The 27,907-nt window shown below is 43.2% G+C and overlaps 4 protein-coding genes across 5 annotated transcripts in view; 2 read left to right on the forward strand and 2 right to left on the reverse strand.

Moving 5' to 3' along the window:
- The first annotated feature begins 277 nt into the window (after window positions 1–277).
- On the forward strand, window positions 278–4,458 carry si:ch211-171b20.3 (uncharacterized). Of its 2 annotated transcripts, none has more exons than XM_062379071.1 (7): window positions 278–534; window positions 620–665; window positions 1,275–1,354; window positions 1,695–1,827; window positions 2,669–2,776; window positions 2,877–2,935; window positions 3,700–4,458. In XM_062379071.1, the coding sequence occupies exons 1-7, from the start codon at window positions 318–320 to the stop codon at window positions 3,837–3,839; spliced, it is 783 nt and encodes a 260-aa protein (XP_062235055.1). In that variant the 5' UTR covers window positions 278–317; the 3' UTR covers window positions 3,840–4,458. The 2 variants fall into 2 exon arrangements, with proteins under 2 accessions (XP_062235055.1, XP_062235054.1); XM_062379070.1 differs by having other exon boundaries at window positions 1,686–1,827; window positions 3,700–4,457.
- A 7,370-nt stretch (window positions 4,459–11,828) lies between these two features.
- Window positions 11,829–15,870, forward strand: LOC133932857 (somatomedin-B and thrombospondin type-1 domain-containing protein). Its single transcript, XM_062379733.1, has 5 exons — window positions 11,829–12,409; window positions 13,188–13,382; window positions 14,073–14,151; window positions 14,633–14,809; window positions 15,364–15,870. Exons 1-5 carry the CDS (start codon window positions 12,181–12,183, stop codon window positions 15,479–15,481), a joined length of 798 nt encoding a protein of 265 aa, XP_062235717.1. The 5' UTR covers window positions 11,829–12,180; the 3' UTR covers window positions 15,482–15,870.
- On the reverse strand, window positions 15,761–20,776 carry terf1 (telomeric repeat binding factor (NIMA-interacting) 1). Its single transcript, XM_062379731.1, has 10 exons — window positions 20,550–20,776; window positions 20,054–20,149; window positions 19,437–19,564; window positions 19,143–19,229; window positions 18,914–19,063; window positions 17,157–17,269; window positions 17,032–17,058; window positions 16,682–16,779; window positions 16,499–16,575; window positions 15,761–16,397 (listed from the first exon to the last, which is right to left on the reverse strand). The coding sequence occupies exons 1-10, from the start codon at window positions 20,731–20,733 to the stop codon at window positions 16,239–16,241; spliced, it is 1,119 nt and encodes a 372-aa protein (XP_062235715.1). The 5' UTR covers window positions 20,734–20,776; the 3' UTR covers window positions 15,761–16,238.
- A 1,323-nt stretch (window positions 20,777–22,099) lies between these two features.
- The window catches only part of kcnb2b (potassium voltage-gated channel subfamily B member 2b), a 76,242-nt gene continuing 70,434 nt past the window's right edge, over window positions 22,100–27,907 (reverse strand). The window contains exon 2 of the mRNA XM_062379730.1: window positions 22,100–27,824. Coding sequence (XP_062235714.1) covers window positions 25,884–27,824 — 1,941 coding nt within the window. The 3' untranslated portion in view covers window positions 22,100–25,883. The remainder of the gene's footprint in view (window positions 27,825–27,907) is intronic.

Here is a 27,907-nt window from a genome sequence, read left to right on the forward strand (position 1 = left end):
GTTCTCAATATGAACTAAATGAGACCAGTCTTTGAATAACCAAAAGTGTACTGTTTTGGAAAGAATTTCTACAAAAAGTTAATGTTGGAACACATTAACTGAGTGACATGGTAGAAACCGTGCACCAGTAACCAGTTGAATTAAACATGTGGGCCAGTCTCCATCTTCAGTAACGTTTCCATGTACACTGGTAATGTAATGAGCCCTGTCACCATGGTAACCTGGTGTCGCAGCCGCACCAGTGATGATCAGACTCCTCCGGTTTAATGACCGCGTTATCCTCCACTTCCGCCCAATAACGGAATTATAATGTCTCTATGGCGGCTCCCAGCATGATGACGTTCCAGGTGAACTCCTCTCTACCCACCACCGAGGCTCTAGCCGCCCTACGGGGCTCGAACAGCTGCGGCCCTGACACCTCGGCCGGACACCTCGCCTACCGGAGCCTCGGGATGGGAGCGGGGGGAGGACGAGCCACCTTCAGACAGAAGCTCCACATGAGGCGGACACTTCCTGTCACACAGCCGCTGAGCAGTGAGTAAACATGCTACATGTGTGAGCTACACTTCCTGCAGCTAGCTAACATGTGAGTGAGGACCACTCTTCATGTGTGTTGTAGAGTGCGTAGATGAGGAGTCCTTCATCGGGGGTCTCATGTTCGGAGGGTAAGATGTTTATTATAATACTTTATAAACCTGATGATAAAAAGGTATCATCAGTAAACCTGCTCATTGGAGGTGACGGTGGATTTGTATGCACGAGTAAAACACAAGACAACAAATCTACATCTTATAGGAGATACAACTCCAGTTCATCCATCCTATAATACATCCCCCCGTATGACTTCATTTATTGATCTTTCTATCTTCATGCATGTGTAATTTTATAGTGCCTTGATACCGTGTTATACCAGTAGGGGTCGCTCTAATCAGCAGGCTGTACAAGAAATGTATTTGGTTGTAGTTGAGTGTCAGTAGTTTGATACTTTAAATAATAGCTCTGTTACTTGATCAGAATCAGCCTGATTTACCATGTGTATGTACACATACTAATACTGTGACTCTGGTGTAGTCCTGCTCAGATAGAAATGCAATAGACAGACCACAATAATCTAGGAGAACCACTCTGTCCATATATGTTTATGGTATTTCTCTTTATAAAATATCTCATACTAATATAAGCCTACTCACTGCATACTTATTTCTTTGTGGTATTCAAGCTGTTTTAATCTGTGCTTGTGTGACTAACGGTTTTACTTTTAAATGTACGCGCAGGTCGCCTAACATGACCAAAGAGTCTGAGAATAAAGATCCAGAGGACGTCTGTGGGAGACACCTTCTCTTTGATAACAAATGTAAGAATTGCAGATTAGGAGTTTTCCTTTTCCCTGTTATATTATAAATAATTATTCTTTTTCATATTTAAACATCCCTCTTTATGGGATAAACATTGAATTTAAGGCGTGTGCGTGTCTGTGTCTTGTTACCTGTCAGCCGCTAGGTGGAGCTGTAACCATACACATAATACGCATGTCCCATTGCAGTGACATCACCTTTCAGATATTAATTTTCATTCAGAATCAACAGTACTTGTCAAATCAAAATACGTTTCTAAATTGTTTGAATTCATAAATCTTAAAACAAAAGATAATTGTCCATTATGGTTCTGAATTGTTAAATCTGAAGTAACTTCAGGTGCCAGGTTCGAGAGAACCAGATCCGTGATCCCTCCCCTGCTGAGAGACTACCACAGACCGGGCGCCCTGCACCCCCTCAGCCTCTCCAAGGAGCTTTCCCACAGCCACGCCGGGCCGCCCTTCACTCTGGGGTAACCAGCACATTCACGTCACTCAGTCCTGGAGTTGTCGCTGTACCACTTCAAAGCATGTTTCTGGAGACAGCTGCACAGATTAAACCAATTATACTGAGCCACTGTTTCATTGATGACAATTAACAAGAATGGGAAGGAAAGGAAACGGCTGCCAGATGCAATTAATATTTGGACTCGCATCATTTATTTGTCACAAAGAAGATTTCAAGCTTTTAATGTTCAACATTGTGGTATTATTGAGTGCATGATCATCGCTATAATATCACAATTATGTATCACTATTAGTCATCCATTTGTGGGAATGTTCCATTTTGAGGAAACCTAAGCTTTGATAATGATGGAAATTTGCCTTCACTGTCACATGATACTTAAATCTATGAAAGCAATGGTGGGAAAACATACTTCTTGTCTTTTCACATGAAATTTGTGTCTTTTTTAAACCTCAATTTAAACTAGATTTGGCCCAACAGTCCCCATGAGGAACCCCTTGAAAAAATCTACTAGATTCACGTTTTAATTTGGATCTGCACCGAATTGCATAAACTTATAAATATCAGTCACCTCAATACGTCTGAACCTTTCATCCAATTCCATTAATTATTATCTGAGAAAACAAGGAGAATGTGGATAAAATATCCTATCTCACTATGTTTGGAATCCACCACGCCCAAATCAATGGATCCTTCCATTAGGTTTCCCGGTAATAAATCCAGCAGTTTTTGCATAATCCTGCTAAGAGACAGGCTGACGAAACATAACCTCCTTTGGCAGAAATGATAAAATTAGACTAATGGCAAAGTTTCACACGCCCATAAATTATCCTCACTCTTCTTTCCAGCTACCCTGAAAGATACGAGCTGAACCCGAGTCCAGCCATCCTCCTTCCCTCCACTTTATTCCTCAATGGCAGAAACCCCTTCTCAGTTGAAAACTGTAAACTCAGCAGGTATATCCCACCTTTAAACCTATATCACTCCATGCCAATCAATAGTTCTCTCATTTAGTTCTCAAAGCTATGCTTCTTCCTTTGTCCTCTTGTCCTGCAGGCCTAAGGTGAACTATCCATCCTACAACAACATATTGACTGTTAGAGACAATCACACAAGTGAGTTATTCCAGAACTTGGACGGTGGGGCCACTGTTTTAAGTACATGGTTTTTTCTTACTCAGGTATTTGTCGTGGTCTTAACACGTCAGCTCTGAACTCGCGGCCTGTGTTGCGAGTGAATAAGGAAGTGTAACCTTCAACCTGTACAGGTGTTTGTGATATTGATTTAGTGGCAGCAAACATGTCATTTTAATGGATTTTCCTTCGTCAAACAAAGAAGCACAGATCCCGGGCCTCTCTGTTGTCAGTGCAGGGTACCTTGTCGGCCGCGGTATATAACTGAGGTGGACAAGGGGTCACACGGAGAAAGGGAGTGTTCCCTGTTGCCAAGTGGAGTCAGGGTTCTTATTTCAACAGTTTGCTCCAGTTTCTTTTCAGGGCTTTTTCTAGGTGCTGCCATTTTCCTTTCTAGCTTTATTCAATTTCATTAAATGGACCAGTCACACTTTGGTTTGTTAAGCACACTGTGATGAAGCCGAACAAAGTATTCAAGACTTTACAGCTCATTGATATATATTTAATCGATACCACTACAGATTGAGGAGATGTAGAAATAGAGAAGCAGGACAGTCAGAGGCGGGGTGTTAAACATTGAAATGAAACATAGATTTTTTCAAACAGGGCTGTAAACCATAATTGTGGGAAATGTCCCTCTATACAGTGTGTTATTTCCAAAGTGTAGTATTTTCATTCAGTTCTCATCCTAACATCTGCTTTTCTCTCTGACTGTTTCTTCTCCCTTTCTCGTCCTCACCACACAGGCCAGTCCTTTCCAGACCCGGTGGTCGGCGCCTCTCGCTCTTTTATCCAGAGGATATCTGAGCTGTCCTCTCTGGAGGCCGAGTCGGCGAGACAAGAAAAGCTCAAGAAAATGAGGAAACTGAGAAAACCTCCATCCTGACAATCACCTTTGTCCCAGTCGCACCGGTCAAGGATTAAAACCATTGAGTCTGTGCCAACAACATCGGAACAAAATAAAACGTTGAGGGAACCGTGTTCATTTCAGTGGCTCGTTCTGACGGCTTGTTTATCCTCAGTGATTTTAGTTTCCTGCCTTTCATGGCTGCTTTTCACGTTTTGGGATTCCTGACTGCAGCTTCTCTGTTCTAGTGACCACACGTAGTATTTACTGAGGCAAACTGCAGCATTTGCCCGACAATAAATAATAAATCCCTTTCCCGTTATGACTCACAGTACTCTGTAGTTTACCACTCAACATCCACAATTTTATTTTAGCTCTTTAATGGCTTGTAATGGCTGTTACGTAATACTGGCATATTTCTCGCTGTATCATCAGTAGGTTGCAGATGCTGTCCGGCTGGGATCTCATTACAACAGTGTTTTGATGATTGCCGTTATATACCAGTTACAAGTTGTTCAGCGAGTTGGACATCTTTGTATATATTAGATAGTTTAGCAAAACTATTATTGTGCCTTGTAATACGTCTTCCTGCAATTAAACATTTATTTTTCATATCTCAATCACTTGATCTCTTCTGTGACCCATTCTTTTTCTTCCTACTGGACACAGGCTAATAAAGGGAGCTTCATACGCCACAGATCGACCGCCCCAGTCCCCAAAGTGCCAAACGAAACATAATCTGAATTCCATAATCTACGAGACAGACACAAAACTGTGCCCCCAGATCCCAGAATGTGGTACTTTCCCAAATAATGCATTGTTTCGTGGCTGTATAGAGGGCAACTAGCGCCTGTGAGGAGTCTTGTCCATTGTGTTCGACAAAGACACCAGTCAGAGCAGTTGTCGTTTTGTTTAGACAGAAATGAGGACGTCATTAGCCGCTGTTATTTGAAGATATTGCAGACGCCGCCTGAGGCTTTGGGTCTGATACAGTGGACACACCAAGACACGGTGAGGACACGTCTCTGACAGCACGTCTGGGTCACATAAACAAAGTCTCCTCTCAACCCTCTTATCAACTTTCACCTTCTTAATCCATCATTTTAATACTAAGTCTTTTAAGATTTCACTCAGCATGTTGTATGCAAATATGAAATGCAGAAAGTGACATATTTCCAAAATGAATGTTTGTTTCAGCTGTTCCTCTTATCTCCACCGTGTGTTATCTCTCCTCTACAGTCATTTTCAGCTTTACCCAGTACCAATCAGAACGGCTTGGGAACACAGAACACGTCCTGGATGGTTCACATCAGTTTCATTTGAAGGATGACAGCATCCTGCAGTCTGAGATCATTAAGAACGATGGCAGGCGGGCCTCAACGTGACAGATTGAGGCTTTTTTGATGAAGTGAAACGCTTTCAAGTGAGAGATAAAGTTTTTTTTATTTCATTATTTTTGTGACATCTCTATTTGATTAAACAAAGAGGAGACAGATAAGAATATTCAAGGGAGGAGAGTCAACAAAGACTGACAACTGGGATCAGGATTCACATAGAGGATTGAGCTTTTTGGCCAGAGTTGACACTTTGAAACTCAGGTGTCGACTGTGTTTTGATTTAAATGAGTGTAGTCCTCGTATTAAGTAGAAGAGTGCAGACAGTGTTTGTCTCCCTCCGTCCCTCTGTGCGGATCGTAAGGTGTGCATTTCAGGGACGCACAGTGACCTAGAAAAACCCGGAGCCGTCCCACGTATTCATGCCCGGTGAAGGGGCTGCGTTCACGCTCAGATGGAGGCCTGGTCTCTTGCAGGGATTCTAGCGTCCTTTTCAAGTGGACTGAAACAAAATGACCTGGAACAAACAGTCAACAATGAGGTCTTTAATAAGAGCCGTGCTGGGGTCTGCCAACAAGGGGTTTATCGTTTCACTGCAAGTTGACGCAACTGTGAACCAGGACAGAACCAGACCAAGAGGACAGCACTGGTTCTATTCAGCCAGTTTCTACAGGTTTTAGAGATGTTGAGGCAAAAATACTAAATTGATTTATGATAACTTTTAAGTACAAACAGCTTCAGGTGCACTTTTCTTTAGTTATTTTGCGACCTCAATCCAGGACGTAGTATTATAAATGTTGTCTTTTCAATAAAGATTAGAAATATTTCCTGAAACACTGCTATAGAGAAGAATAGCCTGGTTGTGTTACTGTTTCACCTGACTTGATATTGTGCCAGTTGACTCCATCAGCAGGGATCGAAGAATGTAGCCTGTCTGCCAAATTATTTCTTTGCCAACACCTCAAATCAAAACTGCCCTAAATATATTTGGGTCGGTATGAGGGTAAGAGAGAGTTTTGGGCCCAAGGATAAAGATCAGTATTCGATTACCTTCAAAAATTCACTATTTCGATGTGCTAGCTGTAAACTGCGCCAGAAGCTAAGTCCCAATAAGTGACTGAGTACACTAAAAAGACACCAGCAAATGACCATGGTACTCACAGAAAAGAAAAGGATAAAATAAATATAACAGACATTTTTTCAAGTGTAAAAATGTGTTGACTAAGTTGACAGAGGACATTGGAGATGTTGGTTGCTGACAAACCATACAGAACATTTAAAAACAATGATAAAATCTTGAATCTTGCGTGATTACCAAAGAAGTGATGAGGGATATGGAAATAAAAAAGGACCTAGGATGGAGCCTTGGGGTACACCACAGGAGGAGGATGAAAGTTATTTGCAAAGGATCCTTCTGCACACCTCCCAATCATGGTACTGCTTGTCACTAAATTACATTGCTTAACCTTGAATTATTATGTTGAAGTATTGGCTACTTTTAGTGAGCATGATACTACTGGAGATTGTAGATGATTACCTAATATACTAGGCAAATAGCTAGTAGGCCAGCTGTCTCCCTATGTGTTACGTCTTTGTGCTAAGTTGTGCTAATGTGCTGCATCTTTAGCCATTGTGTATTCGACAAGAATGGGAGTGGCATCAATCTTCTCTTTCAACTCCTAGCAATAAAGAGAAAAAGTGTATTTCTCAAGAATTCCAGCCACCCTTTGACACTGATTGACGTAGCATTGCTAAACTGGCTGCAGTACAATCTTGATCAGTTAAGTGATATCTCTCTACATGTCTAAAGAATCATATTCTCTGTTTGCAGAGAAATATAAAATCCAATAAAAATTCTTTGTTTATCAAGGCCATAACTCTCCGACTGATTCTTCCTCCTCTGTTGTGAAACCAGTTCAGGGTCTAAAAAGGTTAAAAGATCCTAAAAGATAGTTACACAGTGATCAAAACAAATGCTTCACAAGTATACAGGCTGCATGAGTCAACATGAACTCAATGGTAATCTCTGTGTATTCAAGTGGTGCACTCAGAGGTCAAATCTTTGTATCTGCCATCATAGATACATAGACGAGCCCAAAACTGATCTACTGCAACAGTTACTGCGCTGCAAAAATCTCTAGCTTATTTGCTTTTGCTTTCTTTCTAGAATTTCCAGATGAGAAAATCTTTTTTTTACCACGTAAGAGTGTTTGCATACACATTTTTAGATGGTATTCTGTATTTTCTGATCTTTATTCCTTTAACCTAAAAAATGCCTGTTAATTCCTCTTAAGAGTGGGATGTGACATTTCCTCATACAAATACACAAGCCAAAGCATTCCTGATAAATTCTGCAATATGATTCTCAGATTCAGTCCTTAATGCATAGCTTTGCATTTTATTTGTACACTTGGTAACACGCACGCACGCACGCACGCACGGACGCACACACACACACACACACACACACACACACACACACACACACACACACACACACACACACACACACAAGGTCTAGAGGCCTAACCTTTCCACTACTTGCTGACATGTCACAACAGAATTTATGAAAGCCCCAGTGATAGATGCAGCATCTCCCCTGTAGTCATTATCATTACCTGAAGTTTCATCTCTGTCGGAGACCGAGGTCAGCCCCCCCCCCCCCCCCCCCCCTCCCACACGTCCTCCTTCATCCGCCTGCTGCTGCCTCTAATATCCTCATTGATTTACATACATATGGAACTACATGCCAGGACAGGTGACCGATGAGGGGACAATTATCAGCGATGATGTCAGGTATCGGGCGGAGGAAAAACTTCTATCAATATAAATGTCTTTGTTGTCATTACTTTGGCACAGCTCTGAGGCCGGCCGACCTGCAGGGCTGCTGCCAGGCCGCCTTCAGTCCTGGAGAAGCTATCATGCATAAACTATCACTCAGTAATGGCCTGTAATGAATGGAGCGTCATTAGTGGGATGTACAAGGTGACTCGTCATCATAGACGCTCATGAAGAGGTGAGGCTGTTAAGTCCTATGGTGCAGATGAGACGCTGCCACTTACGTGTAGTTATCTGTCTTCTTTAAGGAAATTCATCTGGATTCACCTGATCCGCCTCATCAACCTCCACCTTGAGAATGGGACCTGACGGAAGCCAACTTAAACATCCACCTTCTCTTTAAATAATGACTCATGCAGCTCGCTGTCCTCGTCATTCATTTAAAAACAAGATGAAAGACTCAGAGACTATCAAATGCCGTCAAATGGATAAATGCACACATAGACGTATAATTGTATTAACATTCCCCAGAACACACACACTCACACACACACACCTCCTCCCAAATGTTCAGATATAGCAGTGGAGGGTTGAAGTCGGAGACAGCTGAGCTATAAATTTAAATGGACAAAGGCTTCTATTCATGAGACAGAAACTGAGTTTCCTCATCTGCAGGAAACAAACTCGCCCTAATTAGCCGGACGAACTAATCAAATATTTGGTTAAGGTTAATAATTCCTAAGGTCATGTTTCATTATTTTTTTTAGCTCATGCCTCATTCAGCATTACATTTTTTTAGTTTATTATGAAAGTTAAAGAAAAGTCTCTTAAATGTAAGAAATTACAGTAAATGAGAAATTCAGTGAAATGAAGTGTGTGCAACATATTTGCTTCGTCAATACATACTGTCAAACTATATGGAGGCTTATTGTGTGTTCAGGTTGTGCGAGATGTTGTTCAGTGTGTGGATGAAACTGAGCGGGTGTTGTCCTGGTCGGAGGTGACGCCATCAGGGGACCTTTCACGGCACGTGGCGAAATCAAATGGTTCATTCCAGCATTTGTCAACACGTGTTTTGAAACCATAGCAACCCAGGTCGGGCGTCACCATGGGGACAGCCACCGTTTGCATTCCCCATATAGGCGAGAGCCCCCCCACCCCCTCCCCCCGCCTGCCGTCGCCATGACGCCCAAAGCCACAAGTGGAGGAACGCACCCTCTCACTCAAAACTAAATCTGATTAGTGTGTCTTTGTGTGTCTTTATATATCAGCTAACCTGAGCAGTGTGAGTTCAGGGTCTGACACTGCAGCCTGGGACCCAGTTTGAAGATCATAAACAATGTGTTGCCACACATGAACATGGGGCTTAATCCCCTTTTCTTAGTGTACATGAGCAGGAGGGGGGGGGGGGGGGGGGGGGGGGGGGGCAGGGCGGGTTTGAGCGGGAAGCCTGATCGTCTTTGACAAGTGCACAGTAAGAGCAGGAGGTCCAGGTTCGGGGGCCTGTCAGAGGTAAAACACACACGCTTTGATGTGCACTTCCAACGTGCTGAGGCCACAGCAAACTGATGCGGCTCCCAGGTCCCGCCTCAGTGGACGGATCAAACCGCCGCTGAGGATCCACTAAATGTGTGTGTCGGCCTGACTGACATCTCGGGGGCATCCCCCTTTGTTTTACACAAAATAAGGTGCAACGAGACAAGACTCACACAAAATGAGATCAGACATCTTCTTGAAATGACTGATGATAGCTGAGGTGATGATGCAGCAGCAGAAAAAAACACACAACCATTTCAAAATGAATCACATTTAGCTGCACCAGGGAGGTTGTGCTCTCGTTTGTCTGTTCGTTTATATGCACGATTACGCAAAAAACGCTCAAACCGATTTCCATGAAATTTTGTGAAGGGGTGGGGCATGACCTCAGGGAGAACCTCTTAGGTTTTGGTCTGGATCCAGGATGTTTTTTCACTGTCACCTACATTGCGAGATTGGTGAATTTTTCTACATTTTGTTGTTGACATGTTTACAGGGAATTAATGAACGTGTAGAATAGAAACCAGGATCTAATGAAAGAGAATATTTGTAAAGGAAATTTACCAAATATACTTATGCATCCACTCACAGGGTCAATTAGGGTTCAACGTCCTCCATCTTTATGAAACACTGATGCAGCCACATGCTCCTCACTGATGCTGCTGCTGCTGCTGCTGATTATGGTGAAGATGAAGACTATTACTGTCGCTTGACCGACCTGCTCCATAGCGAGAAGAAGAATCAAAGGACCCGGGGAGACCCCCCTCTGCTCGGGGCGAGCTTGTTTTTCGAGACGGCGGAGGCAAAGTATCCTGATTATTACAAATAGCTGTTGCTCCTGTAGCAGCGGGCTCGGGGAGGTCTCATGCCGCGCTGACGCTCCCTGCGGAGGCCTCATTTGTTTCCCATGAGACGGAGGAGGAACCGCTCAAATAAACGCCGACCCTCTTTGGAGTTCACAACATCCTCAGACATTCAGGCTCCAGTGAAAGATGCGTTTGGCCGACGCGCTGCAAATCTACATGTCTAATTTAGCCTATAATTCACATGCATATCTATTTATCATTAACTGGAAAGCGATGCATTGTAGTGACATTGAAGACTTTTTTCTTTTTCTTTTTTTTAATGGGCAAAAACATGGTTAGGTCACTAGATACTAGAAACCTTCAGATAACTGCCTTCTCCTTTCAACATGTCTTAATTTCCCTCGTGGCAGAAACTCAAATAGACCTGTTAACCAATCGACTGTCAGCAAGGAGCCGAATCCAAATGAGATTAAACAACCTGCCTGAATGGGACGTCACAAACAGGCCCCTGGTGAATAACAATGAATAAAATGAATGTGTCATCTGCAGTTCACCCACTCTGTGTGTCAACAGTTTTAAATTAGGGCCACACCATGGTCTGCAAACAACACTATTCACAGGCGGTTTCCTGGGCGGGTGCAGTCGTTTCCTAGAGGCTTGTTATCACGGTGAGGTTGCAATCTAACAACCTGTGTTTTTGTGTAGATAAAATGAATTAACAAATTGTTAATTATCGTTATCTTTATTGATGCTGGCTGGTTGACATCGTAAGATATCATCAGCAGAACCATTCGAAGTCTCCCTGTTATCTGACGACAAGCTCCATAATTAACTAGAATAGCACTCTGATAGGGCCCAACAGTAAGTTCAATTAAGCTGCTATAAATTTCACGCAATCAATCAAGGGAAAACCTTGAAAGATCTTGCGGTGTTAAAGAAAGTGAAAAAAAAGTTTCCAGGATCCTCATCCTGATCCAGATCCATACCAAAAGTCTATCGGTTCTCCCCTGACCAATCAGCACACAATCAATATTGTCATCCAACATTCTGCAAGACGGTGAATAAGCTTATTCCTAAAAAGGTTTAAACCATGCCTTTAAACAAAGTAAATATCAGATAATCGAAAAAATCTATATAAAAAAAAGGAAACCGTGAACGTCCAAAGTAAAGTAGAGTAAATCATGTCTGAAGTGATTTCTGCTACATTACAGTAATCTGAACGAGGTGAGAACCAGAGGGGGGTGGGGGGGGCTCTACAATGCTCAGCGGGCCCCCCTGGCACAATCCACTGGAGACCTGCCAACCGCTCACATTCCTCCCTTTCTTTTGGGACTGGAGGTTTGTGGTGGGCAAACCTCACACCGGGGTCACGGTAACTCTGCACGGAGAGAGGAAAAGTGAGAGAAAAGGTAAACAAGAGGGAGACAGGTGAGGAATAGAGAGAGAGAGAGAGAGAGAGAGACAGAGAACAGGGGGGAAAACACTGAGCGGCTCACCCCTCCCTCGCCCTCATTGTCTCTTCCCGTGTGTGTGATCGACTGGAGGGAGGTGCTCAGATGGGAACGGGGAGGAAGAGAGAGAGGGAGCACACACGCATACACACTCACACACAACATGAGAGACAGTCTGATGATCAGAGCTGGGATGGGGGGCTCTGCTCTGTAGGCCGCTCTGCTTCTGGAGGGAGACGGAGGCTGGACACAGGAATTCCAGGTCACAAGGGTTGCTGTGGCACGGCACAGTCTCGGCCGAGTTGGGCTGGGCTGGTATTTCCAAACTCTCCCTCTCACGGTCATGAGGGCGACAGGGTGAGAGAAGGACGGCGGCTGGAATACACACAATCCAGAAGAGGAGAAGACCGAGAGGGAAACCAGGAGGCCGGTGTATCACTCCAGGGATTGACCTCTGGCTTGACCCCCCTCTCTCATGATGATGGGATCCTCTGAGGAGTTGGCCTGTTTGTTGCTGCTGGTTTCGACACTGGCCAAGAACCACTTGGTGTCCGGCGGTTGTTCGGGCAAATGCTGCCGGGGCAGAGACTTGAGCTGTTCCACCACCGACTGGAGGATGGACCGCGTGTATGGGGAGTGCTACTGTGACGAGGGCTGCGTCAGGACCAGGGACTGCTGCTTCGACTACTTCACCGAGTGTCCAGGTGAGGGATGAGCGGAGGGCCCGCTTGGAGGAATTGTTTACTTTTCCTTCCGCACGCCTTAGATTTTATGATTCTCGCTTGAAAGATGGAGACGTAAGATTATTTCCAGCACCTTGTTGTTACCGGGCTGCTTATCAGGGTGTGTACGTGCCAACATTTTTTCCCATGCATGTGAAATTCCTTGTGCATATTCGTCCTCACAGTCCTGTCAAACTCGGATGTGTGGTTTCCCGTCGGTCCACCGCCTTCTAACACAAATGGCCGGAACATCATAAAAACAATGACGGGCGAGCACCGAACTTCCCGGGCAGCTTTGTGTCCAACCTCGTTTCAGTGGACTGGCCCACATAACCGAATTAGTCCAAATATGTGAGGAATGTGATTCTGTCAATCAGTCGCGGCAAATTACAGTTCCAGTCCAACAAGCCGGGCGGAGGTAATACGCGTTAAAGGCCGGTAGTCACCAAAAGTTCTTCATGCTTAATACATCAAAGCTTCATCGTGGTGATCGGATGGCTTTATCTCAAAGCTCTTGTAGCAGAGCAGGAAAGTAACTCTGCTGAACGCTTCAATGCTCCATTAATGTGAGGTTTTGTTCTGGAAGCTTAGCTCACTTCCAGTTTCACATGAGAATAATACTCGTGCTTTTATACCATTGTCGGGAGATTGAAGGAGTGAGTTCAGGTCCAACTTCTCTGACCTGTAGTGCAGTTTGATTGTTTGCTGCTGCTGCAGAGGATATCCTGTAATAATAACGACTGTGGGTGTTAACATCCAGCTCAGGACTGCGCCGTGAGCGACTGGAGCTTTTGGAGCGGCTGTGCCAAGCCCTGCCTGCCGTCGGTGCGAGTCCGCGTCCGCCAGGTAGAGCAGCGGCCCAGTAACAGTGGAGAGGCCTGTCCCAGTCTGGAGCAACGGGCCGGCTGCAGGGAGTACAGGGATCACCAGGGCAACCAGTGTGGACCCAACTCAGGTATTGTAGACACACACACACACATTTGTACTTCTGTCTTCGTGAGGAGACTCATTGATATAATACATTCCTGAGCCCCTTACCCAAACCTTGACCCTACAAACTAAATGCCTAACCCAGCTCTGACCCAAAAACCGACCCTCAAACAGCCCATTGAGAAAGGGCCGGTCAAAAGGTCCTCACTCTGTATGGTCTATGCTTAAAATGGTAGAAAATAAGTAAGTACAAGAACACACACGACCCCATAACTTCAGAGAATGTTAAATTGACCTACGTTGATTTGACCTGTTTCCAATTTATCAAATAAACTGAACTGTCTACTTTTTGGGGGAGAAGTTGTGTTATGTATTTAATGGTCTTTTTATTCTCTATTAATTGAAATCAGTGAGCTGGTTGGTGTAGTGGTTGTGCTGCTGCCTTGGGAAAAGTACTGATCAATTAAACTGATCAATAACTCCATCACAACACAACCCCCCCTTCCTGGGAAAGAATTCCTCATGACACTTTCGCAACAGAATCTTACAACATCGATTGGATTTGTGTATTTGTTTGTCAGCAGGATCACACAAAAACAACTTGATGAATTCAATTACATTTTGTGAGAGATGGTGGGGGGGGGGGGGGTGACCTGTTTTCCTTGTGCCATTCTAGTTTGTATGGTTTTAACAGACTCTGAATTCCTCTTGTCAGGTCCTGCATTCATAACCAGCATGGAGTTTGGCAAAGGAAGGCCTAAGCATGACAGCTATGGAAACCCCCTGGACCCTGGGTAGGTTTCACACCATCATGCTCCCACACCTGACCTCAGGTATCTTTCAATTCAAGAGTTGAAAAGTTCACCCGCGCTGCTGAGGGGTTCATCTAGTTTGAGCTTCGTGCTGTGTAACCCAATCCATTTAGGGGAGAAGAAAAAAAGATAACAGCCCAACGGTTTTTAATCCAAGAGCATCAGCCACCGGTCGCTGTTTGCTCACCTGTGTGTCTGTCCACACACTGTTAAATATAACGGAGCAGAGACTTCCCACAATCCTTTGAAATGAAGACTTTAATGAGGACGGTCGCATGAAAGAAACACACACAATAGGTCTGGGTGTTGTGAGGTGAGGCATTGTGAGCCGAGCAGAGGGTTTTTGTGTATTTTTCTTTTTATTTCATCCTAAAGCAAATTGTTATCACAAGCTGGGTGACTTGTCATCTTCAGTCCTGGTTTGAGTGTGTGCGACTCTGACTCCGCCCCTGCCTCCCCTCAGGTTCTGTGTGGAATTCACACTGGAGTCGCGGACGCCCCACTGCACCGTGGAGAACCGGCCACACACACACTGGATGCGCTACATAACGGAGGGCTTCAGAGTGTGTGTGGCATGTGAACCTCCCGCCATGCGAAACAATAGCGGCAGCTGCCAAGGAGACGGTCAGGAGTCAGACAAGTATGAAGTTATGATTCTTTTACATGCACCTTCTCTCAACAATATGCCCTCATGGCCTGCAAGTGGCTTAAATGTAACATTACCTACAATTCATTTCTACCTAACCCCACAAAAAAACTGAAAGCCAGTTGGATTCAGACTCATGTTGTTCCTTCTCAGTCAATTTAGGATAGAGCCTTAGCTGCCCTCTAGTATAAAGCCTTAAAGCTACTGAGCCCCTCCCCCAGTCTGACAGGATGGTTTCTTAGATTTATGACATCACAAATCCTGTCTGTCTACTTAATTATTTTTCAGATTGACACTTGTTTACGGCAGTGATTGCTTTTTTTGCACAAATAAAAGGCACAAGGGAGACACAAGATATAAAAAAATACCGGAGAGGGACTTTATGTTTGAAGATATTTTGAAACTATGACGAATGAGCCACCTAAACCAGACCAATCTGGGCAGAATAACTTCCCTCCACCTACAGTTTACCTTACTGTACCCCTGAGGCCTACAGTGTTTAGTAGAACCCAGATGCGAAATTGATGTGGCAACATCTTGTGTTGCAGAGAAGCTTCGCTCCGCTGGCAGGCGGTGGGGAACCCTCAGTGCCGCGGGACATGGAAAAGGGTGCAGAGAAGCCACCAGTGTCACTGTCCACCGCAGCACAGCTTCGTCTTCATCTGATCCAAACCAGAGAGCAGGAAGCAGAGCTCAGATCTGATCCCTCATCAGTGGAACTGAGATATCGCTCAGATCTGAGGTGGTGACGCTGCAGGCTTCTTGTACTAAGAGACTTTATGCATGTGATGGTGGCGCAGGGCAACTAGAAGTATGTTAATATACTTCACATAACCCACATGATATAAAAGCATTTTCAAATCACCATGCACATTTCCATTGTTCTGTTTAATGTAGCATACTGTGTAAAGACGCACCGTTTCCAACACGCATTAAAAACCTCTCTGTTGTTTTTTTGTACATTTTTATTGTAACCAGCTACTATTTTGTTTTTGTAACAATTTTCTTTCAAAGATATTTAACTTTGATTTGTAAAATTAAAAAAATATTTTACATTTGTGACTATCATACATTTATTAAAAATAGAAAAGACACCACAGCTCATGGTCTCGTGACATGAGTAAATAAAACAAACAGAAAATTAATTTAACAAATGTCATTAAGTCTATAAGAAATGCTTAAAGAGAAAAAGCTACAATTCAGAGTAAAACATTTACAAATTTGATGTCCAAGCATGAATTGTCATAGAAAGCAATGCAAGTAGTCACTTTTCTGTGTTGACTGCCCTCTGGTGGTTTCTTTTTTAGTACAAATAGCAAAGTATTACAAGCCAATAACACAAAAGGAACATTTTCAGTTATTAGGGGAAGTAGACCAGATAGGTCAATGAATATATTTACAAGTTAAAGACAGAAGTGTGGGCTCACACTTCGTCTGCCTTCACTAGAACTCTCCACCGGTCTTTGAGCATCACTCCTGTGCGTCCTTTAAAGTCGTAAGCCATTAAAATGCGAGACCACTTCCCGGGGCCGTGACGTTTGACGCCATCCTTGAGGTATTTGTCCAGCTGAGGCGTCCATTTCTAAACAAAGGAATTTGCCCAAAATGAAAGACGGCCCTTGAGTGATGCCTGGAAAGACTTGATAGATAATATGAACTGGTATTAAATGAGACTCAACCTACCTGAGGCGCTTTTCTTTTCTTCTGGATGTCTGTGCTGTCCATCGACTTCTCAGACATCTGAGACAACTGAGGCAACTCTGACAGAGGGGGGTTTAACATTAGCTTTTGTTCATTCTCAGGATAATCTATGAAAGTATTTCTACATTTATAGAAAATAGAAGTCAGAGGAAAAGTTGAACTTACCACTCTCAGGGATTCTTCTGATGGAGAGACAAGGCTTCCTCCCCGATTCAGGTTTCCATACCTCAGTGATCTTAGTTGAGAGTAGTTTCCGTTTTGTTCTGTTGAAATGCAAGTGTGAAAAGTGTTTTTGTTAATACCCTTTGTTCTGTGGTCATGACATTCCTCCCTTCCCCCTAACAGAGACGTCAAAGCCAAAAATTAAAGAGGTTCAGATTCCAGGACGAGAAATGTCTCTGACACTGCTGAAGATCGGCGAGTAAGAAAAAGTTTTTATTAACTTTAACAGTTATTCTAAGCAAATAATTGAAGCAAGTAAGTAACGACAAATTTAAACACTTGTTTGTACTGACCTCAAACACACAGTGCTGTCCTTCGTCCTGTTAAGACATAAATGTATATATATATAATGTTGAAAAAAGAACAGTAGTGGATCATATCAATAAACACGTGTGGTCTAAAACAAGTTATTTCCTACTTTAGATCGTCCTCCATTGATTCATCGACTGTTTCAGAGTGAGAGCTCACATGCGTCACCTTGTCCTTTAAACCCTCGACACTCTGTGATGACAGGACTCTCTTGGTGACTTCCTGATGGATTCGAGAGTTAAACACAAAAACAAAGACAAACATGCATTTTATAACAATGATGTTACTTTTTCATTATTTTGCCAAAACAATTAACTTTCAGGTTGAGGTGTTGCTGTAACGTGAAATTGAAACTAATGAGGTCAGTCATTATAATACACTTCTATGTTTAACCTTGGTCAGCAGCCTCTATGTAAATCACTCCTGGAACTTTCATGAATAAGTAAGTGGGCTGGACCCTGAGGAGGCCTCTGCTGAACTGAGCAGTTTGCCCTTCCAACTAATTTGATGACAAATTGTCCATTAGCTGTGACTGATAAGTCAAATCAAAACCTACAGTTGGCCGGGACGCCATTATTCAGAAGAAAAACAGCTTGGCCGATTAGCTCCCAAATACAAGATCAAGAAAATGTACTGGCTGCTGAAATGTATTCAGAAATCCTCGCTGTTAGCTAGAGCAAATCACCCGACACCTTCTGTATTTGATAGTTAAGTCGTCACCTCAAAACAGCTGAGCAGCAAAAACCTCAAGAATTTGTTTCTTGTTAAGATGAATTTATAACATGTTGGGGCGAGGTTAAGCTGAAAACAAACCCCACCACACAGGCAACATATTATTTTCATTTGTGAGCAAAGAGGAGACTAAGCCTCTTGGTTAAAGTCTTGCTCTCAAACCAAACTTTTTCTTGCACAGTTAATTTCTTTCCCTGTTTTTCAAACAGAATAAGCTTGATCCTTAATTTTACACTGGGATTAGTCCTGCAGGGCCAGCTGCACATACTATTGTTTCCCACATAACACTGTAGAACTTCTGCTTTGCTTTGGAAATCCATTGAACCTCAAAAATGAGGTCAAAAATACTTTTGAAGTCTTTAAATATATATACAAATTAATTTGGCAGTGTTCACCAAATCAAAATTAGGGTTAGGGTTTTAAGACCCTTTTAATACTTTGAGAATGGGATTTAATTAGTTTGACACAGTTATACTGGTCAGAATAAAACATACAGGCCAACAGGGAACAGGTCCAAGAGTCTGGGGGATCAGGAGACCCCTCGGCCAGAGCCTTGATGTTAAGTGATTGTTTAAGTACCCAAGACGGAGATAAACTTAACTTGGAGATAAACAAAAAGACCACAGGAGACACAAAATAAAATAAAATGACCAAAATGCAATGTCTGTTGATATTTAGTCTTTTAGTCGGGCTACCATATAGAAGAGATGGGAGGCCTTTTACTTATCTATACCCAGGAGCCTATTTTCTCACAATCCATTAGAAATTGAATGGTTGTATTAAACAATCAAACGTCTTCCCTTCGAGTGGAGGTTCTAACTGATGTTACTGTCCAGGGGAAAAACAATTCCAAGAACAGTGTAAAGGAAAAACAATTCTGGAAAAACCCCTCTACGGCTGTTTAAAACAATTCAAATGTAGTGCTTTTTACGACTTTTCAAGATTCAAATAGCACATTAGAGATCACAAAACACTCTGTGAAGTCCCCACAGCCCAGTCTACTGTTGTATGACCCATTGACCTGAAACTTGTGGTGTGGACAGACACCCATTGTAAAGCTTGTCTACATTTATTTATGAACTAAGCTGAACGTGGAAAGAGGGACCTTGACCCATAACACACTGGATCCTTTACCTTAAGAAGGTCGTCAGAAGGATTCTTCTCCAGGTAAACCTCCAGGTAAGACTGGACTGCCTCCAGCAGGTGGTTAAAGCTGAAGCTCATTAGTAATGGGTGGTAAGTTTCTGTCTGTGTCACGATGGTTTTCAGCTTGACTCCCAAGTTCTGTCGAAACAGTATTGATTATTAAGTATTCAAAATCAAACAGCACAGTGTTTTTTTAAATACCCTAAAGGACACAGACCTGTGGGAGCCCATCGTCATTCTCAAACCACTTCAGAACTGAGGAGGCAGAAGATCTTTCGCCTTTCTCCAGACAAACAGCCACAGACTAGACACATGGAAAACACATATGTATATAAAAACCATGCATCTACGTAACATCACTGCTAACTGTTGATATTGTTTCATTATTACCTACAGACTATAGCTTTCACCAGAGATACATTAAAATCATTTTATACTTAACAGGATATTCAAAACAAGATTTTTATTTTATGACTACAAAAGAAAAAAGAAAATCTGACATCAAGATTACCTGGACAACCAAAAGAATGGTTATGTTTTTAAACACAGCTTCATCTGCCACAGTCTCTTCCAGCTTTGCCCATATTTTGGCGGCGGACATCAGAGGCATCACACCCCTGTCCTCCTCAAAGAGGACGTCTGGAGACAAACAGTGTGTTACACAGTAAAAACAGACTGAGAGCGGAAACATTTATATTTATGCGTATAGAAGCTAAACATTTATTTTCTCACTCTTTTACTTTAAATCACCTGTCTGATACTACAGTTGTTATCAGAACAATGACTCCAGAGAGTGTAACAGCTACACATTGTATAATCTGAGCTGGGATCAGCTTCAACAGATGAACAAGCTCAGGGAGAAGCTTCCACAGGGAGCCCCTTGCTGCTATACAGCAACCAGCCACAGCAGCAAAACCATTAACTGGTTTTTAATGTTGTACAATGAACATTAAAATGATTGAGACGCAGAGGAAACCCTCTCTTAACACAGTTGACAGATAAAACCATTTACCAATTTTAACGTTGAGGCTGATCGGTTTAAGTCTGTCCTCCCTAACCTCCACTAACACAAGCATCTCTCTGCAGAAATGAACAGAGCTCATTAACGTTCACACTTCAGGAACTTACCCAGCTGTTTTCCGTGCATGATTCGGGCGAGGAAGGCACATATCAGTATCTTCTCACTGTACTCGTCTTCTTTGAGAGCCGGACTCTTGGAAATGGCTAAAAAGACAAAAGACAACTAGCATCAAAATCGACAACTGGGACTCACATGCACCTGTTGATACTGAGCTGTGTAATCGGAAGCCTAAATGTATCATTATCGTTTTATTACGGTATAATTCTATTCATGAACTACATAGCTTTTTAATGGAGGATCTGGCTTTACCACATGACTGTTTTTGTATGACCAGTGTGACGTTATACGTTCTGAATCTTGACTTAAACCGCGGTGTTTACATCTTGATTGTACATTTCCGGTTTCAAGTTGTAAACCGTTAGTTATGTTTTATCTTATACGACGTCTCTTTAGTTAGTATAAAGTCAACTGTGTCGGTGGTTGATGAACTAGCTAATGATTTGATAACTGTTAAGTTAACAGCTAACAACAGTGTTAACTTACCCTCGAAAACCGACAGCGTCTCGTTGAATTCCTCGAACTCAGCTTCTTTAAAATGTCGACACAGGCCTCGGAACATGAAGTCCACCATCCAGCCCGTAGCCACAGAGGAAACTTCCTGGAAACTGACGCTTTGGTCGAGTTCACTCGCGTCTGTCGCACTTTTTTTGTTCGCTAAAGGCTCCATGTTTATGTCTGCGGCTCAAATTCTTCTTCTTCGTCTTTCTCTTTTCTTCTTCTTCTTCTACTGTGGAAGCGATTTGAGTTCCGCGCGCTTTAGGGTTTGTGACAGTTTGGCATCGCCTGTACAGTTCGCAGCGCCCTCTGGCGGCCAGGAGCAACAACAAAATACCACTTTGATATAAATAAATATGATACAGTGACCAAAACAAACAAATACATAAATAAACAAATAAATAAAGTGCAACTCAGTCCAATAGAATTGAAATGTCGTGTTATGTCATGTCCTATGTCTCCTGACACTAAAGTATTAAAAGGGATACAGTTGTTGTGGTCTTTCCGTTTGTGTATAATACAACATTAAGACAAAATAAAGTTTCCTTGAATTTTAAACATTTTTTAAATGTTGAGAGCCAATAAAGGATAATTCCTGGTTGCCTTGTGTGTAAACAAAAGGTTATCTTTGGTGTGGGGGTGATACATTTTTATATTAAAAAAAAATGTAAAAACAAAAACATTAATTAAGAGAGGCACTCTGACAGCCTGATGAAGGCCAGTGTGCAGCAAAAGGCGTATTACTTTTTTTTTTTCATGCCAATGCATTAGTCATACTAATAAAAGCCTTTTGATTTTTCCACAGCAAGAGTGCTCTATTTTTTTTTGTATTAATACTTTCAAATGTTAGCATATGTGGGAAATCAAGTCTTTATATTTTATGGGTTTATTCTTGTTCTGACTTAAGGGTACAGGTGCAACACATTTTACAAGTCACACCAATCAGAGGCCAACATCCTGACTCCCGTTTTATGTATTCAAATTTGTCATACACTAGATTCTGCAGTTTTAACCCTCTGACACAACGGACGTAACTGATACTGGCATTATGGTCCCATGTGATACAATAATACATCAGTACAATACATTATTAAACGCTTTGCTTCCTTTCGGACAGGATGCATGGGTGCCATTGTTTTCATATTAAACACATTACACACCAGATCCTCTGGTTTCTGAGGTTTGAGAGAGCTGCTCATGTTCAGTATCACTCGTTGGCAGCAGTTCACAGCAGAAGAGCGGAGATCCATTAATTGCATCTAATGGAACGGAATACATTTCCCTCCCGTGATAAATCATTTATAAGCCAGCCACGCAGGATTGCTGAGTTGTCTGCACTTTTGGATATGAAAAACCACCCACTTTTCATACTTTCTTGCAGCAAATGCAGAATCGGTTTTAATTAATGCTTTATAGAGATGATTTATTAAAGCATATATTTGATTCTTAATATGTAATCATCCTTAATATACAAGATGTGTATCCAGGCAGTGTAGCAGCTGAGACACATCATCTATAGAACAACACACACACACACACACACGAGTTATATACACATTTATTTGTAATTCTGCATATGCTAATAGATGTAATGGGGAACAATGCTCTACAGAAATGTTGACATACATGTACCATGACAAAGTGTTCTGTGGTCACATAATTGTTCGGACAACTACATGCATACAAAGATGTCGCTTTGTACAGAAAACAGTCTGTAGCTCAGAGTGTGTCTAATGATCGTGTTCTAGAAAAGCTGAACAGAGAAAACAAACAAATCCAAATGTAAGAGGCAGAATACACAGAGACATAAGAATAAACAATGTAGCTTTATGCATTTCAGGGAGCGAGGTTTTAATAAGCACGCATGAGTGACACGGACAACACCCATTCTCTCAGAGAAAATAAAGACACAACGTTTGCACTCTGCACATTATCACAGGTGATAATGCCATCGTGAGAGAGTAAGACAGAGCTCGATCCGTTTACCGCTGTCAGCTCACGCGATTCATCCCAGTATCCACACAAACGTCTTTCCCGAGGAGGGGACACAGCTGATCAATCCCGAGTCCCACGTTTCTCCACCCGAACTGTCAAAATGAGGGATTACTCAAGGATAACACAGAGACTTGATAACTACAAACAACGGATGAAAAAATGAATAATTGAACGTACAGGTACCGACCCCACAGGTTTACTTTGGAGCAAAGAATCTGAGTTTCTAAGGAGGGATCAATCATTTCACATGAATCTCTGTTTACGGATTCAAATCACAATGGTCTGGGCTACACAGACAAAAGGAAATATGGACCACGACAGATGTGATGTAACTTTTTTGGGGGGGAGTTTTTTCTCTCACAGCGTTCCCTCATCCTAGTCTGTCCTCTCACCGACTGATCCACGAGCCTGAGGGCCTGACGTGGGGTTCGAGCCTCTGAAGCCGCAGGGACGGGAGCTCCGAGTTGTGTCAGGATGGGAAATAACCAGATGGATCAGTGTGGTGACAGTGGGGATCTCTCACTGCCTGCCAGCCTTCACTCTGACCCCTCACTCGCCTTCTCTTCCAACTTTTTTGTGTCCCTTTCTTTTGCTCGTGCTCCGTCCTGCCCCACTGAAGACTGATGGGGCAGTGGATACGGAATGTGGTGCACACATCACCCGGGAGGAGGGAGAAATATTGCCGCTCCTACACCACGGGAGCCGAGAGATCGACATGGATTTGACAACATCACCATTCAAAAAAGTACAGAAGTAACTAGTTGACGTTATAGCTGTTAAAGAAAAAACAAAGAATCATCCAATCGGAACATCAGAGAGTTATAGAAAACCTGAGAACTCAATAACATTACTTGTATCTATTACATAAAGACCTGATTTCTCCTATAAAATTAGAATTTTCTGTACAGTGCTATATGAACAAAGCAAAATGACTTATTACCTTCTCATAAACGGCGGCGTTATGAAAAGGCACGCATCATTTCAACCACCGTATGGCAGGAAATTGTGGTCGTGCTCCATTTTGGTTTTTAGAAAAAATAGAATCATTCTCAATGTTAATTCACAAAAAACATAAAATCCTTTGTGTGTGGCCATTGAAGTTTGTCTTTATATCTTCCACAGACGTCTGTTGGATTCCTGCATGAATCATACAGTGATATAAAAGGCCCAAAGTGGTCAATTTGGATCCCTTTTCCCACCGATAAATTTGAGGTCCGTTGATACGTGGCATTAAGGTGCTTGTCAGCATTATGCCCGCCATATAATATATGAAAAAGCAAAAGTCAAATCCTCATTTGCATTGTTTGTGAGATTCTGGTGGTTGATAATACTGTTTTTGCCTCATATTAAAGATAAAACATTTGAAAAATACAAGTAATTTCTGCCTGTACACTTACAAATTCCCATAGACAGAAAATAAAGTGCCACAATTCTTGGCCTGCATAGATTGCAGTATGCGGTATTGCACATTCCACACCTCTCTGTGAGAACACAAGAAAAAACATGATGATAATACTAAGAAGAAGAAGAGAAAGAAAACAAACAACAAAGGATTCACCCACACACGTCCTGTCAGAAGCGTCCGGGTTTGTGTTGCGCTCACAAACCGACTCCTGATTCACTCAGCCAAGTGTCATGCCGAAACAATGAACAAATATTTCCAGCAATAAAAATTGGAATCGAAAGGCAACATACAACGGATATTTTCAGTCAGTGTAAAACAAAAAGCGACAAAGAAGATGAGCAGAAAACATAAAGAAAAACATAAAGAAAAAAAACTCTTTGGGTTCGAGTTTGACTGAAAACTTTGTTCACAATAAAAACACAATAAATAACAATCCAAGACACTACGGGTATACAATAAATAAAAAAGAGAAGATGCTTTAAACTCGTCAGCAGGATGGGATCAAATCGCAGTAGTATGGATCAAGTGTGGACGGCGCCAGGGCGCTGAGGAGAGGACAACAAACACAATGCAGGTAAACAAACCATAAGGAAAATAACATAGCTACTTTCATAATATATGTTATTACTATATATGATATTATGCAGCGAGCAGATAGATGAAAGCTTGTCACTGTGCTTGATTTGGTCCATTGATATCACAAAGAATATTTTGTATCCCTTCTGATTTGCCAAAATAGTATAAAGCCTATATTGTATAATGAGTAATGACCAGTGTCTACTGTGCTGAATTACTAAATAGTCTTAACTTTGCTTTATTGAGTCTCACTTACCTACCGTAGAATTTGTCTACAACCGATCTAGAGCTACGTTTTTTCTTAAAGCTACTTTAGATATATATATATATATATCTGATGTCTGAGCGAGTAAATAGGATTTATTTCAGTTCTGTTGGATGGCAACAAAAGGCTGAAAAAGGAGTAAAACCTCTTAAACCTCGTCCTGAACTCCTGAAACCGTGTGATAAATAGTTTTTCCATAATGGTAATATCTGATACTTCCTGTCCTCACTGGTTACATAGATATTTGGCAACTACAGGTGTAGGTATGCGCTTGACAGGAAACAGGGTGTCTTTGTCCTTCTTTGCCCACGCACTTTGAGTCAAAGACTAAATATCAGATGCCCAAACTGAAAAGTTCAACAAGTCCTTATGAAAACCAAAGAGCAACAATGTCAACGTTACAAGTTTCATACACCATTTTGTCACACACAAAAAGAATGAAAAAACAAAAAAAAAACATTACAGGGTCGTCATGGGAACACTTTGCATTTCCACAAAAGGTAATGATATGTTTGTCTTATAGGTCGCTACGATGCAACGTCGGTCCGAGGGCTCTTTGCTCAACCCTTCCTCCCTTTCCATTTTTCACATTACAAGTAGTTGTACCTTCAGTGACAGTGTTCCTTTCGCCGTCCTGTGCATTGTCATTGCCTTGGATGTCCTAGTATTTACAGTGGAGTGCTCTCAGCAAACTAAGCACCGTAAAATATCTGTCTTTTTTTTAAATGCATGCTTTTTACAGATAAGTCCCTTCTGTGCATTTCCTTGTTTTGCTAGAAAAAAAAAGGAGACTGTCATTATGTACATTGGGAGGACTGAAACGTCTGGTAGATGAATTCCCTCTGTTTTCAAAGAGCCTCCTGCTGGAGCCCGCTGTCGCTTCCTAAGTCCTTCCTGAATCTGCACAGAACACTGCAGTTTCTTTTTCAGCAATACACAACGACACAAGTAAAAGGGACTTGTCATGCCATGCAAAAATATCTCCCACTACAACAGCACCTTTGTCTTTTCTCGCTGCTCGCGCACACGCACCAGGCCGAGGCTGTAGCGGGTCTCTCGTCCCCAGCTGCTTCCCTCACAGTCACATGCTGGTTTCGCAGGTCGGAGAAAGGCCGCCGTCCCCGGGTATCAGGTGGATATCGGATGTAAACATGTGGTTCTCTACTTTGTGTCCACTTTGGTTGCTGTCAGCCTTGACCTCCTCGCCTGCCCCGACCACACCTTGGGTGCAATTTTGTGCTGCTTTCTTGGGCGACAAGGGCCCAACGGCGGCACCCGCCACCTCCATCAGGTGCTTCTCCTCGTGGTTCTCCGTGGACGGATCTTCGTCGCCCGGTGGGGTGTCGACCACCAGCCTCTTCGGGGACATGGGGTCGGTCTCCTCTTCTGTGATGGGGAGCAGCTCCTCCGAGCAGGGGATGAGCGGTGACGTCTCTCCGTCCGGCGACTCTTCCAGGATGCTGGAGCTGATGTCTCCAGGAGAAGTGGTGCTTGGCGGTGTCAGTGGGCCTTCGGCAGAGGCTTTGGTGGAGTTGACTTTCAACCCCTTAATTTTGAGAGGATTATTCCCTCTTGAAGGGCTCCGGATATTCTCCACAGCGCTGTTAAAACTCTCCACTCCTTCTAAATGGAGGTCGTCATTGCATATGAAGCCAGGAGAGCTCTCGTCATTGCTGGCCCTCAGGAAGCTAAGATCCAGATGCGGTGGTGCTCTGGGGTGTCTGATTTGATACGGCCCATGATCTTCCTCATCTGAGGTGAGGTCTTCATTTTCAAGGCCTTCCGGGCCACTAGGAAACTTACTTGGTGAGGAGGGCGGGACTTCCTTCATCTCCAGCTCCACCTCCTCCTTCACTGTAAATTCTGGACTTTGAGATCTCTTCGGTGAGACGGGGGCGGTCATCGTTGTGCTCAGGGTGCTCATGGAGCTTGTGGTGTTGAGGTTAGTTAAGGACTGTGACTTGGTCATCTGGTTGTACATCTCCTCCAGTTTCTGGACATTAAGGTGCTGTGGGGTCCTGCTGGTCCGCTGCGGACTTCCAGTGGTGGTGATGGTTACCCGTTGAGGGGAATTCTGCGGCAGAGACTCTGGGTTTGACTTCAGGTTGATTTCTGAGGTGGCGTGCCCGGTGGAGCCGCCCAGGTGGCTCGGTGACAGGTGGTTGTCAAGGGAGGTTTTATCCTCTCCTTTCTCCACCACCACATCCATCAGTTCCATGCTGCGGGCAAATGCATCCTTTAGGTTCATTGACACAATGCTGCCATTCCTCTTGGCTCGCTCCAGTGCCTCCCTCCTCTTGATGGCCTTCTCCTGCCTCTTCTGCTCCTTGTAGAACTCAGAGAAGTTGTTGACAATAATGGGGATGGGGAGGGCAATAACCAGCACTCCTGCAATGCAGCAGAGCCCACCCACAATCTTACCAAGCAACGTCTGTGGGTAAATGTCCCCGTAGCCCACTGTGGTCATTGTAATGGTTGCCCACCAGAACGAGGCAGGGATACTGGTGAATTTTGTGGCATCCTCGTCTTTCTCAGCAAAGAACACCAAGCTGGAGAAAATCATGATGCCCATGGCGAGAAATAGAATAAGAAGGCCAAGTTCATTGTAGCTCCTTCTCAGAGTGAACCCTAGAGACTGGAGCCCCGTGGAGTGCCTGGCTAACTTCAGGATCCTCAATATTCTCATGATCCTGAATATCTGCACCACGCGCCGCACGTTCTGGAACTGCAGCACGCTCTTATTGGACTCCGTTAGGAAGATGGTGACATAGTAGGGCAGGATGGCCAGCAAGTCAATGACATTCAGTGGGCCTTTGAAGAACTTCCACTTATTAGGCGAGGAGAGGAAGCGGAGGAGGTACTCCATGGTGAACCAGGCGATGCACACGGCTTCCACGTGGGCCAGCTGGGGGTTGTCGTTGGCGTGGCCGAACTCGTCTGACACCTGGAGCTCTGGTAAGGTGTTGAGGGACAGGGCGATGGTGGAGAGGATGATGAAGAGGATCGATATGATGGCCAGAATCTGAAAAGAGAGCACAGAGAGGAAGAACATATTAGTAGGATATTATATAATGTATTCACATGTGGGGAAACTTTCATGAAACT

Source organism: Platichthys flesus, chromosome 21 (assembly GCF_949316205.1).
Source record: "Platichthys flesus chromosome 21, fPlaFle2.1, whole genome shotgun sequence".
Classification (NCBI taxonomy): Eukaryota; Metazoa; Chordata; class Actinopteri; order Pleuronectiformes; family Pleuronectidae; genus Platichthys; species Platichthys flesus.